Source organism: Phocoena phocoena, chromosome 6 (assembly GCF_963924675.1).
Source record: "Phocoena phocoena chromosome 6, mPhoPho1.1, whole genome shotgun sequence".
In the NCBI taxonomy this organism is placed as follows: Eukaryota; Metazoa; Chordata; class Mammalia; order Artiodactyla; family Phocoenidae; genus Phocoena; species Phocoena phocoena.
In genome coordinates, this window is record NC_089224.1 from 20,620,098 (window position 1) to 20,633,795 (window position 13,698).

General features: G+C 38.1%; 1 protein-coding gene across 2 annotated transcripts in view; it reads left to right on the forward strand.

The window, feature by feature from the left end:
* Positions 1-642: 642 nt before the first annotated feature.
* The window catches only part of AUH (AU RNA binding methylglutaconyl-CoA hydratase), a 160,775-nt gene continuing 147,719 nt past the window's right edge, over positions 643-13,698 (forward strand). The window contains exon 1 of one of the 2 annotated variants that reach the window (XM_065879357.1): positions 643-936. In XM_065879357.1, the coding sequence (XP_065735429.1) occupies positions 675-936 (262 nt within the window). In that variant the 5' untranslated portion in view covers positions 643-674. The remainder of the gene's footprint in view (positions 937-13,698) is intronic. The other variant, XM_065879358.1, reaches the window with a different exon arrangement.

Sequence of the window (13,698 nt, forward strand, 5' to 3'; positions counted from 1 at the left end):
GGAAGGGCCTCTGTGCTCTAAATCCCACCTCAGCATAAGGTTTGGCTGAGCCTCTTTGTTAAGATGGTGGTTCCTGATTAGGATTAGACTCTGGGACGGGCCGTGCCACCTGCTTGAGTTGGTGGTCTGAGGACCCTTGTTTTTATTGGCTGTTCTCACTACTTTCCTATACTCTGTATGGTAAGCCTCATGTATGTTTATAGGCATGTTTAACCGATAACCCTTGGCCCTTATATATATGAGTAAACCGGAGTCCCACGCAGAGCTGCTACCCTGTCAGCCAAACCTGAGACCAAACATTTTAGTTCACCTTTGCCGCTAACTCATGTGCCAGGGCATGGCCCAGGGAGTGTAGGGAGGCGACTCTCTCCGGGGAGTTCTTATAGAATATGTTCCCCCTAAAATATTCCACAGCCTTGGAGAATTACTTTCTCCCTTCCTTTGCTGTACAAGCCATTACACCTTCTGTCAGGCAAGGGAGGCCTGAGAAAGTGGAACCTGGAACGCTCTGTCATCGGTGTTGGGCGGGGCGAGGGTTCGGGGGCGGAGCCTGGCGCGAGAGGGAGGTTCTAGGGGCGTGGCCGGGCGGGGCGAGCTGGGGGCGGGGCCTGGACATGCCCTGCGGCGTGCGTGGGCGGGGCAGCAACCACAGGCTCACGCCGTAAACAGTCAATATGGCGGCGGCGGCGGCAGCGGCACCCGGGGCCTTGGCTATCTTGCAGGCCCGCCACGCTCGCTTGGTGGCCGCTTGCTGTGCGCGGCTCAGCCCTGGGTGGAGGCTGTCCGGCTCCTGGACGGTCCCTCGGGTCGACCCGGCGACCTGGGCTCGGGGCTGGACGCCCGCGGCCGGGGGGGCGGCCTGGCGGAGGGGCTACAGCTCTGAGGTGAAGACGGAGGACGAACTGCGGGTGCGGTATCTGGAGGAGGAGAACCGAGGTGAGGGGCGCGACGCGGGCGGCCGCCGGTCCTGGGAAGGGGTTGCAAGGTCGAGTGTCCGGGCTGACGTCAGTGTCCGCCGAGAGGCTTGGGGGCCCTTCCCCTCCCCCTCCCAAGCGTTGCAGCTATATAGTGCTCTCCTTGCCTAAAGGTGTCCTACGGAGCAGTTTACCTGTAAAAGTGGCCCTACTCGGCGCCGAAGACAGAAATGCGGCTTACGTCCTCATCTCTAGACGAGCCAAGGTCAATAAACCGGGTGTGTGATATTTGCTTCCAGATTTTGTTCTTGCTCTGTGATTCCTTTCTGTCAACTCAGCTATCAGGCGGAGAGTTTTGGAAGCTGCCTTGACAATGCACCTTATTATTCTGAGTCTTCTTCAGTTTAAAGCGGTGCATCTGGAACAATTTTTCCCCTTGCCCATTTTATCTTAGAAGGTTAGTTTTGTGGACTGTTTCAGTTCAGTTAGACAATTTTGAGCATTTTCTTGGTCTTCCAATTCCCTTGCTAAGCTCTGGGGGACACAGTTGTGGATGATGTTGATCTTGCCCTTGAGCTACCTCCTTGGGTGGAGATAGATGCGTTAGCAGTGCAATACAGTGGGATGAAGGGTTGTGATAGAGGATGTGTGCCAGTCGGTGGGATTGCTGTTAAAGCTCAATTCCTTTCACTTGCCTTGTTGGGAGAAGTTAAATGGATCATGAAAGGTGGAAATAGCAGTTTGCCAGAAGAGTAGTCACTGAATTTTGACATGCAGTTATTGAGCACCTATAATCGGTTAAGCAGAAGTGCAAAACGAGTTAAGTCATGATTGCTATCTTTAAGCAGCACCCAGTATAGCGAGGAAGATAGTGGTGATTAAAAGGTTATGCTAACTTTAAAGGCTTGGCGACAGCAAAGGGCTGTAGTACCCCCAAGGTTCATATGATAGCTATATCTGGGGAGATTGGAAGACTCCAGAAGGGGATTCTGAGGGTTAAGTTAGGGTTTTGCCAGATGAACAGGGGTCCAAGGCATTCTTTGCAATGGAATGTGACATTAGTGAGGGTTCCTAGGCAAACTTCTCTGTGCTTCAATTTTCTTCCGTGCAAAAATAGGAAAAATAATACCAACTTTGTATGCCTACTGTGGAGATTAGACGAGAGGGTAATATAAATTGCTCACTGAGTATCGATCTAGCTCATAGGGGGTCTTCTGGAGTATGATGAGTTATTTCTTTTATTTGTTTATTATTTCATACAGACAAGAGCATGGTGAAAGGCATGGCATGGGAACATGTGTGGTGTTTTGGGGAAATGGCATAAGGCAAGTGTGGTTGTAGTGGCATGACAGGCAGAATTTTGAGAAATTCAGCTGGAAAGTAGATTGGCACTGGAGTGATTAGAGCCATGAACGCTACCATCTTTTGGGTAAGCTTAGTCTTGCCAGCATTTCAGTTCCATTAGGTGAACCAGCAGTACATTAGATACAAATGCATTGCAGGTACAGCTAGTAATGTGCACCATATTCTGTATTCTTTTGACCTAAATGAATGCATATTGAACGTAAATTTTTATAAAATGTCTGGAAAGTCCTTCAGTTAGGTTTCAAATGGGTCAAGGAAAAGAAATCGGAATATAAGTCAATTTGATAAATTCAGAATGTTTTGTCACTTGAAATGTAAAAATCAGCTATTAGGGAATACGGGTTCTTAAGAAAATTGACCCGCTTCCTTTCAGGATTGGCAAGGTGACAACTCAGTTTTGTTTAACATTATATATGCTTTACTTTGCTTTGCTTTACTGTCAAACCAGCAATAAGCAGTGCAAAGAAAAACGTGAGTTCAAGGCTGGTGCAGGTGAAGGAATCTCCCTGGTGCCTTTGCTTATTAGAGGCGAGTCCAAAATTTGGTGCTCTTAGCAGCCTGCAGGGAATATGACAACTCCACTGGGTCAGAGGAGCCCCAGACTGCTCTCTGCCCTGTAGGCCTCTTTAGGCTGGTGGAGGTGGGTAAATGCAGAATACATCCGTACTCGTAGGTTGCTTGGGTTCCATGTTTGTAATTTGTTGTGGAAGCACAGTTAGACAACCAACTTTCTTTAGTCGTTATTTTTTGCATTGTTGTCCAGCCTCCTCAGGGTTTTAGAGCAGCAGTCCCGGTCATGGTTTACAGAGGTCTCTCCTGGTTTCCCGCAGTGGCTGCCTTTATAGGTCAACTGGTCTCCAGTCATTCTCCTTCCCAGTTTGTTCTTTGCACTGGGGCTGGGGTGGTTTTTTCAAGGCCAAGCAAGAATCAGATCTCTGTTCAGTTAAAAACCTCTAGTGGTCTCTAGTGCCTACAAGCCCTCACAGCTGCAGGCCTTTACAGACCATCCATCTCCCTTCTGCTGCATCTAAGCTTTACCTTTTTTTGCTCTTATGTGTCTGTGCTTTTGCACACGCCTTCTGGAATGACCTCTCCCTTCTCCATACCAACCTTCTCCCAGTCTTGTAGGCTTCTACTCATAATTGTGACCCATTTTAAAGACCATTTTTGTGAACCTTATACCAACTTCTGGTAGAAGTAGAGCAAACAAGCAAATGCATAATTCAAGTTATTCTTAATGCCCGCTCTACCTCATCATTCACATCTGGCTTATCATCAGGTCTTCCCAAGTGCCTTTGTAGTCTTTCCATTTTTATCCATGTTCTTCTTTACCAACACTGCTCTTGTCCAAGCCTGTATCATGTCTCAGGTGGCCTGTTGCAGAGGTCAGCTAGCTCATCTTCCTCCTACATGCTTTTTTTTTTAAAAAAAACAGGTTGATTCCTTTCACATTTTTCTCATGTTTTAAAGAATACGTTCTTTAATTCCATATATTTTATGGCATGTGAATTCTATCTCAATAAAGCTATATATTTAGATAGATGTATATATTTTAAAATTTTATTGAGATTAATTCACATATAAAATTAAAAATGTACAATTATTTTTAGCATATTTACAGAGTTGTGCAACCATCACTACAATCTAATTTTAGAACTTTTTTTTTTTTTTTTTTTTTGCGGTACGCGGGCTTCTCACTGTTGTGGCACCTCCTGTTGCGGAGCACAGGCTCTGGATGCGCAGGCTCAGCGGCCATGGCCCACGGGCCCAGCCGCCCCGCGGCATGTGGGATCCTCCCGGACCGGCGCACGAACCTGTGTCCCCTGCATCGGAAGGCGGACTCTCAACCACTGCGCCACCAGGGAAGCCCCCATTCTTTTGCTTTGGATATCCAGTGTACCAGTGCTATTGATGAGACTTATAGTTCACCATAGAATTGTGTTGGCATGCTTGTTGAAAATTAATTGACTGTAAACATAGAGTTTGTTTCTGTACTTTCAGTTGTATTCCATTTATCTACATGTCTATCTTTATGTCAGTACCATTTCTGAAGAATTTATACCAGAATTTCTAAAGAATTTTCAGTTTTTTCAAGGAAGTCAAGTCAACTGGTATTTTGATAGGAATTGCATTGAATAGGTAGATCAATTTGGGGAATATTGCCTTTTTAACAATATAAAACTTAACATTCCATGAACATGGAATATCTTTTCATTCAGCAGTATTTTGTAGTTTTCATTGTATAAGTCTTAAACTTAAATTTTTGTTAACTTTACTTCTAGCTAGTTCATTCTTTTTGGATACTATTGTAAATGGAATTGTTTTCTTAGTTTTGTTTTCAAATTGTTCATTGCTAGCGTACAGTAATACAATTGTTTTTGTATGTTGATCTTGTATCATGCAACTTTCCTGAACTTGATGATTTTTTTCTCATAGGTTTTTAGTGGGTTTCTTAATATTTTCTATATACAGGATCCATGTCATCTGCACACAGAAGAAATTTTACTTATTCTTTTCCGATCTGGATGCCTTTTATTTCTTTCTCTTCTGTAATCTCCCCCTTTGGACCCTCTGTTACAGTGTAGACCAAAAGTTTCAAGAACAGACATCCTAATCTTTTTCCTGATCTGAGGGGAAGGCATTCAGTCTTTCACCATTAAGTATGATGTTAGCTATGGGTTTTTTGGTAGATGTCCTTTATCAGGTTGAAGAAGCCTCTGTTTATTCATAGTTCAAGTGTTTTTATCTGGTTGAATTTTGTCAAATTCTTTTTCTGCATCTATTGAGATGATTGTATGCCTTTTTGTGTTGAGCCTGTTGATGTGATATGTTACATTAATTGATTTTCAAATATTGAACCAGTCTTTCACACCTGGAATAAATCCCACTTGATTTTGGGGTGTAATTATTTTTATACATTGCTGGATTTGATTTACTAACATTTTGTTGAGGATTTTTGCATTTATGTTTATGAGAAATAGTGGTCTTTAGTTTTCCGTTCCTGTGATGTCTTTGTCTGGTTTTGGTATACGGGTAATGCTGACTTAATAAAATGAGCTAGGAGGTGCCCCGTCTGCTTCTGTTTTCTGGAAGAGATTGTAGAGAAATTACATCATTTTTTTCTTTGAATGTTTTAGTAGAATTCACTGGTGAAACCATCTGCATCTGATGCTTTCTGATTTAGAAGCTTATTAATTACTGATTCAGTTTCTTTAATATCAATAGATTTAGCCTATTCCGCTTATCTATTTCTTGTCCTGTTAGCTTGTGCCTTTCAAGGAATTGGTTTATTTCATGTAAGTTAGCAAATTTGTTGGCATATAGTTGTTCATAATATTTCTTTATTATGCTTGTGGTATCAGTGGGATTCAGTAGTGATGAATTTCTGATGTTAGTAATTGATATTCTCTTTCATTTCTGATATTAGTAATTTGTTTTCTTTCTTTTTTTTCACGGCTAGCCTGGCTAGAGGCTTACCAATTTACTGATCTTTTTAATAAAGAACTAACTTTTGATTTGATTGATTTTTCTTTACTGATTTTCTACTTTTAATTTCATTGATTTCTGCTGATTTTTACTTTTCTTCCCACTTATTTTAATTTAATTTGTTTTCTAGTTTCTTAAGGTGGAAGCTTAGATTACCAATTGTAGACGTTTCTTAATATGTGCATTCAGTGCTGTAAGTTTTCCCCAAGCACTGCTTTTGCTGTGTCACATGTATTTTGATAAGTTGTATTTTCAATTTCATATAGTTAGAAGTATTTTAAATTTCTCTTGAGATTTCTTCATTTACTTATATTTTACTTGAGTACCTTATTTAATCTCTAAGTATTTTGAGGTTTTCCAGCTGTTTTTCTGTTATTGATTTCTAGGTTTATTTCCATTGTCATCTAGGAGGATACTTCAGTATGATTTCTTTCTTTTTTTTTTTTTTAATTTATTTATTTTATTTACTTTTGGCTGCGTTGGGTCTTCCTTGCTGCGTGCCTGCTTTCTCTGGTTGCGGAGAGCAAGGGCTACTCTTCATTGCGACGCGTGGGCTTCTCATTGCGTTGGCTTCTCTTGTTGCGGAGCACAGGCTCTAGGCACGTGAGCGTCCGTAGTTGTGGCTCGCGGGCTCTAGAGCACAGGCTCAGTAGTTGTGGCACATGGGCTTCGTTGCTCCGTGGCATGTGGGAACTTCCTGGCCCAGGGCTTGAACCCTTGTCCCCTGCATTGGCAGGCGGATTCTTAACCACTGCGCTGCCAGGGAAGCCCTGATTTCTATTTTAAATTTGTTAAGGTGTGTTTTTGGCCCAGAATGTGGTCTGTCATGGTGAATATCAGTATGACCTTGAGAAGAATGAGTAGTCTGCTATTGTTGGATGCAAGTGTTCTATATTCAAGCAGATCTAGTATTCAGTTAGATTTAGTTGATTTTTTTGTTTGTGTTCAGTTCAGCTATACCCTTAATTGATTTTCTGTCTGATGGATCTATAAGTGATAGAGGTGAGTTGAAATTTGCAACTATGTTAGGGGATTTGTTTATTTCTCCTTGTAATTCTATCAGTTTTTAAATCATGCAATTTGATGCTCTATTGTTAGGTGGATATGCATGGGTTATTATGTTGTAGAAATGGGCCCTCCAGCATTATGTAATGCCCCTTTTTCTCCCTGAGACTATTCCTTGTTCTGAGATCTGCTGTCTCTGAAATTAATGTAGCTGCTCCAGGTTTTATTAGTGTTAGCATGGTTTATCTTGCTTTATCTCTTCATTTTTAATCAGTCTGTGTCTTTATGTTTAAAGTGGATTTTTTTGTACACAACATGGAGTTGCGTCTTGTTTTTTTTTTTTTTTTTTGAGGTACGGGGGCCTCTCACTGTTGTGGCCTCTCCCGTTGCAGAGCACAGGCTCCGGACGTGCAGGCTCAGCGGCCATGGCTCACGGGCCCAGCCGCTCTGCAGCATGTGGGATCCTCCCGGACCGGGGCACGAACCCGCATCCCCTGCATCGGCAGGTGGACTCTCAAGCACTGCGCCACCAGGGAAGCGCTGGGTCTTGTTTTTAATCCACTCTGACAGTATCTGTCTTTTAATTAGTGTATTTTAGACCATTCATACTTAAAGTGATTATTTAAATAGTTGGATTATTATGTATTTGTAACTGTTACCGTGTTGTTTGCAATATATATTTACAACTAATCCATGCCTGCTTTTTAATAACACTATACTGTTTCATGGTGGTAGTGGTGTAAATGCATATTCCTATTTCTTTCCTCCCATTCCTTATAACATTACTGTCATTTATTACCCTTTTCTGTAAGCTACAGTCACCCCATACATGGTTGGCATTATTGTTTTGAATAAGTTGTTATCATTTAGATCAATGTTATGAGTCAAAAAGAATCTTGAAATTTGCTTAGTAGTCTGTTGTTAGCAGTAGTTGGGCTTAATAATTCTGAATATGTTTTCTTTTTATTATAGGATAGAGTAAATGAAAAAAATGTTCTTGGGAAACAGACTTTTCACTGTGGTAGGAGAGAGAAAGTACAACTATGGGATGGGGGAAGGTGAGGAAGAAACCTGTTACCTTGGATTTGAATTAGAGTTATCAGGCCAAACTTAAAAAAAAATAAGTATATTGTATATGAACATGTTTATATTTATTTCCTATTCTGACCATTGAAACAGTCTAAAAGGAATGATACCACAGTAGCAGTGAACATATCTAATGTCCAGATTTTGGTTTCTAAAGACTGTTCCCCCACTGAAAGAAGCCAGAGCTCTTTGGAGAAATGTCTGATTTCAGGTCTGGAGCAGGGAAAGTGAAAGGTGAGCCTGGAATATCTTTGTGAGTCAAAAAGCAAGGAAGTGTTCAAATACTAAAAGGAACATGTCAGAAGGACATAGAAACATGTTAAATACTAAAAGGAACATGTCAGGATATAAGCTTACAAGGGCTTTGAACATTAAAAAATACAGTGATAATGGATTATAGCACCTTGAGTAAAGAATCCATGAAGCCATGGTGATTACTCAAGATGGTGGGGTAGGGAAGAAGATGTTTTTATAGAAGAATGGCAGGAATGATAGAAAATCACCACTTTTGAAACCACCAATGTAAAAATAAAGGAATTATCATGGCAGTGTGAGATACAGACCCTTTATCTTTTTCCAAATGGGTATCCAGTTGTCCCAACACCACTTATTCATCTTTACCCCACTGATTTGAAGGGCCATTTTTATCATGAGCTAAATCTGGTCTTTCTGTTCTGTTTTATGGTCTCTGTAGATGTTGCACTTCTACATTATTTTATGATTAAAGCTGTGTTGTGTTTTAGTGTATGGTAGGGCTAGGTATTCCCTCCTTCACCTTTGCACTTTCTTTCTTTTTTTTTTTTTTCTTGGCTCTTCCTGCATGGTTATTTTTCCACATGAGTTTTGGAATATCCATGTATAGTTTCAGAAAAAGGCTTGTTGGTATTTTTATTGACATTGTGTTGGATTTAAAATTAGGGAAATATTTATGATACTGCTTTCTTTTCTACCTAAAAACACAGAATGTGTTTCCATTTTTGCAATTCTATTTTGTTTTTTTTAAAGGGGAGTTTTAGAAGTGCCCACCAGTAGGGTTTGCACATTTATGTTAAGTGTACCCCAGGTCATCCTGCCTCCTGTCTGGTTGTTCATAAAAATGAGATGATTTCTTTCAGTATATCTTCTGTGTGTTTGCCTTTCTTCCTCCCTCCCCCCGCCTCCTCCTCCCTCCCTCCCTCTCTCTCCTTCCTTCCTTCTATATGAAGGCTGTTTTATCTGGATATTTAATTTCATGTCTTTTAAATAATGCTCTTTTGTTGCAGTAGTTTTTTATTTGATTGTTTTGGGTTTTCCAGGTTTACAGCCATCATCTGTTAATGATTTTCCACGTTGTTTCTAAAATTTGGGTATTATAAAAATTGCATATCTCCTTTTGTTCATGTGAAGGAGTTCTGGGTTAGTTCATTATGTTTTTATTGTAGGTTCTTATTACTTTTGTAGTATTTTAAGGAGACTGAATTATATATGGTTTATCAAAAGTATTCTGTCAGTGGTTTTCAGTTCTTTGTGTATTACAAGTGATTTGTTAGTAAAAATAGTTAAATTATTGAGGTCTACAAAATTCTAAAGTAACAATATATGCTCATGGTAAAATAAACAAAAACACTATGGAAGGGTGTCATCTCTCCACTTTCAAACTGTTTCATCAAAAGTAAAGACTTTAAACTTATATTTCGAGTCTTTGCCGTGAATGATAATTTTATTCACTTTCTGGTTTGTGTTACCTTTATAATTATTTTTATAGACAGTATCTGGACTTTTTTGGTGTAAGTTCAGAAAATGTTTGCTGTTCTATATCCTTCATCTTCTAACCATACAATTTCTGTCATTTGTAACTTTATATCATCAAAGTTTATGATAGTTACATTTTGTTCTCTTACAGTTGTCCATTGCTGTATCTATAGATTGAATATAAACAGGGTTTAGAATATTATTGGTAATAGTTACGTTGGTACTGCTTTCAGTATATCTCTAGAAGCAGTCTGCTTTCCATCTCCACTCCACAGCCTGAAGCCTGTGTGCTGTCATTCTCTCATCTGGATCTCTGCAGTAGCCTCTTGTTTGGTATCCTCCAGTATACTTTTTTTTTTTTCTTTTTTGTAACTGTAGGTGAAATTCACATAATACAAAGTTTACCATTTTAATTTTTCAAAGTGTACATTCAGTAGTTTTTAGGTTATTCACCATGTTGTACAGCCATCATCACTGTTTTAATTCCAGAACAGTTTTATTACTTTCAAAACAAACCCATGCTCTTTAGTCAGTTTCTCCATATTCTCCCTCCCCCCAGTTTCCAGAAACCACTACTTTCCTTTCTGTCTTTACAGGTTTGCCTATACTAGGTATTTCACAGAAGTAGAATCATACGATATGTGGCCTTTTGTGTCTGGGTTCTTTCAGCCTAATGTTTTCAGAGTTCGTCTGTGTTATAGCATGCATCAGCACTTCATTCCTTTCTATGGCTGAATAATATTCCATTGACTGGATATAGCACATTTTGTATTTTTACTTTTTAGATATTATGAGTAATGCTGCTAAACACTTGTGTACGGTTATTTGTTTGAACATAGGTTTTCATTCTTTTGGATAGGTATCTAGGAGTAGAATCATTGGGTCATGTGGTAATTTTATGTTTAGTGTTTGGAGGAACCACCAAACTGTATGAGAATATGAGAGTATGGTTGAGAGTTCCTAAGTCTCCACATCGTTGTCAATGCTTATTTGTTTCCTTTTTTAAATTATAGCCATCTTACTGGGTATGAAGTGATACCTCATTGTGGTTTGATTTGCATTTCTCTAATAACATATTATGTTGAGCCTCATTTGATTTATATATCTTCTTTGGAGAAATATCTATCCAACTCCTTCGCCTGTTTTTCAGTTGGGTTGTCTTTTCGTTGTGAATAGTAAGAATTCTGTATGTAATCTAAATATAAACTCCATATCAGATGTATGATTTGCAGATATTTTCTGTGGCTTGTTTTTTCACTTCCTTAGTAATTTTGATGAAGTCTGGTTTATCTGTTTTTTCTTTTGTTGCTTGTGCTTTTGTTGTCATATTTAGGACACTGTTGCCTAATCCAGGATCATGAAGATTTATACCTTTGCTTCCTTCTAAGAGTGTTATAGTTTTAGCTCTTAGATCCATTTTGAGATAATTTTTGTATGTTGTGTGAGGAAAGGGTCCAACTCCATTCCTTTGTGGGTGAGTATCTAGTTGTCCCACCACTATTTGTTGAAAAGTCTTGCACCATTGAATGGTCTTGGTATTCTTGTCAAAAACCAATTGATCATAAATTTTTTATTTACTTAGGTCTTTTTAAATTTCTTTCAGTGGTGTTTTACAGTTTTCAGTGTACAGTCTTGAACTTTCTTAAGTTTATTCCTAAGTATTGTATTTTTTTGATGTTATTACAAATTGAATTGTTTTCCTAATCTCATTTTTGGAGCGTTTATTGATAGCGTATAGAAATTTAACTGATTTTTATATATTGATGTTGTATCATGCAACTTTATTGAGTTCACTTATTAGCTCTAATAGTTTTTGGTGGATTCATTGGGATTTTCTTTGTTTATAAGATCATGTTATTTGTGAATGGAAATTATTTTACTTCTTTTTTTTTTCCTATCTGGATGCCTTTTATTTCTTTTTTTTGCCTAATTACCCTGGCTAGAATTTCCAGTACAACATTGAATAGAAGTGGTGAAAACAGACATCATTATCTAGTTATTTATCCTAAGGAGAAGATTTTCGGTCTTTTAACATTAAGTATGATGTTAGTTGTGGGTTTTCTATAAATGCCCTTTATTAGGTTGAGGAAGTTTCCTTCTGTTACTAGTTTGTTGAGGTTTTTAAATTATCATTAAAAAAAAATCATTTAAAGCATGTTGGATTTTGTCCAGTGTTTCTTCTGCATCAGTTGAGATGATCATGTAGCTTTCAAATGTTTTCTTTTATTCTGTTCGTGTGGTGTGTAACTTGGATTGATTTTTGTGCTGAACCACCCTTGCATTCCTGGGATAAGTCCCTCTTGGTCATGGCTGCTAGATTTGGCTTACTAGTATTTTGTTGAGGATTTTTACATTTGTATTCATAAGGGAAATTGGTCTAGTATATTCTAGTATATTCTTGCTTTATTCTAATCTGTTTTCTGCACTGTGGCCTGAGTGATCTTTTTAAAATGCAAATTTGAATGTAGAAATAAATTTCCCCAACTTGAAAAAAAGCTATTAGAAATGCATAGCAAACGTTATACTAAATGGTGAAATACTTAGAAACATTTTCATTAAAGACATTGATAAAATAAGGGAACTTATTATTTTTGCTAATATTATGTTGGACTTGAAGTCCTAGCTAAAGTAAAACAGCAAGAGAAGGAAATTGGAAATTAACATTGGAGCAGAACATGTAACTGCCAATATTTCCAGATAATGATTGATTGTTGTCTTAGAAAATTGAAGAGAACCACTTGTTAAGTCTATTAATATTTAATAAATTTGCCAGAAGAAGTTCCTATAAAATAGCACTAAACTTTCTACGTACTCTCAATATGTGATTAGAAAATATAACTGATAAAGAAATAAAAGCATTCACAAGGGGCAACAGATAGCCTTTGAAGATGTGCAAGATGAAGTCTCTTAAGTCTTTATTGAGGAAAAAACCAAGACCTGAAAATTTGCAGCATTGTACCATGTTATAAAGGGAAAGAGTTGATACTTTAAATATGTCAGTTTCCTAAATATTAAACAACAAATATCCTAACAGTGTATTTTAAATTTCATTGAAAAGAGTTGTGTTTAAGAATATTTAAGACATTTTGAAAAATAATAGCTGGTAGATGTGCTGCTTACTGTACATTAGATAACAAAACATACAATATTGTTATAATAATTAAAGTAGGAAGAACATTAGAATAGGAGTGGACCAGGAAATTGACGGTAAAACGGAGAGTCCAGAGAGTGATTTTTATAGTTATTTAGTATACAGTTGTTTGATCTTTGAAATCAGAAAGAAAATAGGGTACTGTTTTATGAATGGTGCTAGCCAAAAATGTTTATGCATTTCAGAGAAAATAAGATACCTGCGGAGTTGAGAACAGCAGAAATGAAAGTAATCAATGTTAGGAGAAAGTATTAGAGAATTGTTTCAAAACATTAGGGTAGAGAGAGCCTTTATTTTGTTTTAATTGGTTTAGTTTTACTTTTTCTTAATTATCTATACAGTTAGTATTGTGACCAATATTTAACATGGTTTGTTTTGAGAACTAGCAGTGCCTTCCTCCACCCCATTTCCTATACTCCAGAAGCAGTTATTTAAAACCCTTTGGCTGATTCTTTGGGGTATATGTTATTTCATATGTTATTTCATTTGAAATAACATACATGTGTTTCTACTTCTGGAATTTTCAAATTTAGGTATTAGCTATCTATTGACTTTTTGCAATGGAGGATAAGGGTTTGACTCCCTTTCACACTCCACCACAAATGTGTACCTTCTCTTTTGCCTTCATCCTCACTCCATGGTTCTCTGGTAATTTCACTCTATTTCTAGGTCTAAGAGAATGTTGCCATGTTTTTTTAAAAAATTAAAAAAAAATAGCTTTATTGACATATAATTCATATACCTTCAAAATCTCCTATTAAAATGTAAAGTTTAATGGCTTTTAGTATATTTACAGAGTTGTGCATCTATCACCACAATCAATTATTGAACATTTTCATTGCCCCAAAAAGAAACTTCACACTTTTTAGCTGTCACTGCTCAATCCCTCCATCTCTACTAGTCCTAGGCAACCACCAATCGACCTTATTTGTCCCTTCTGATTTGTCTCCTCTCAGCATT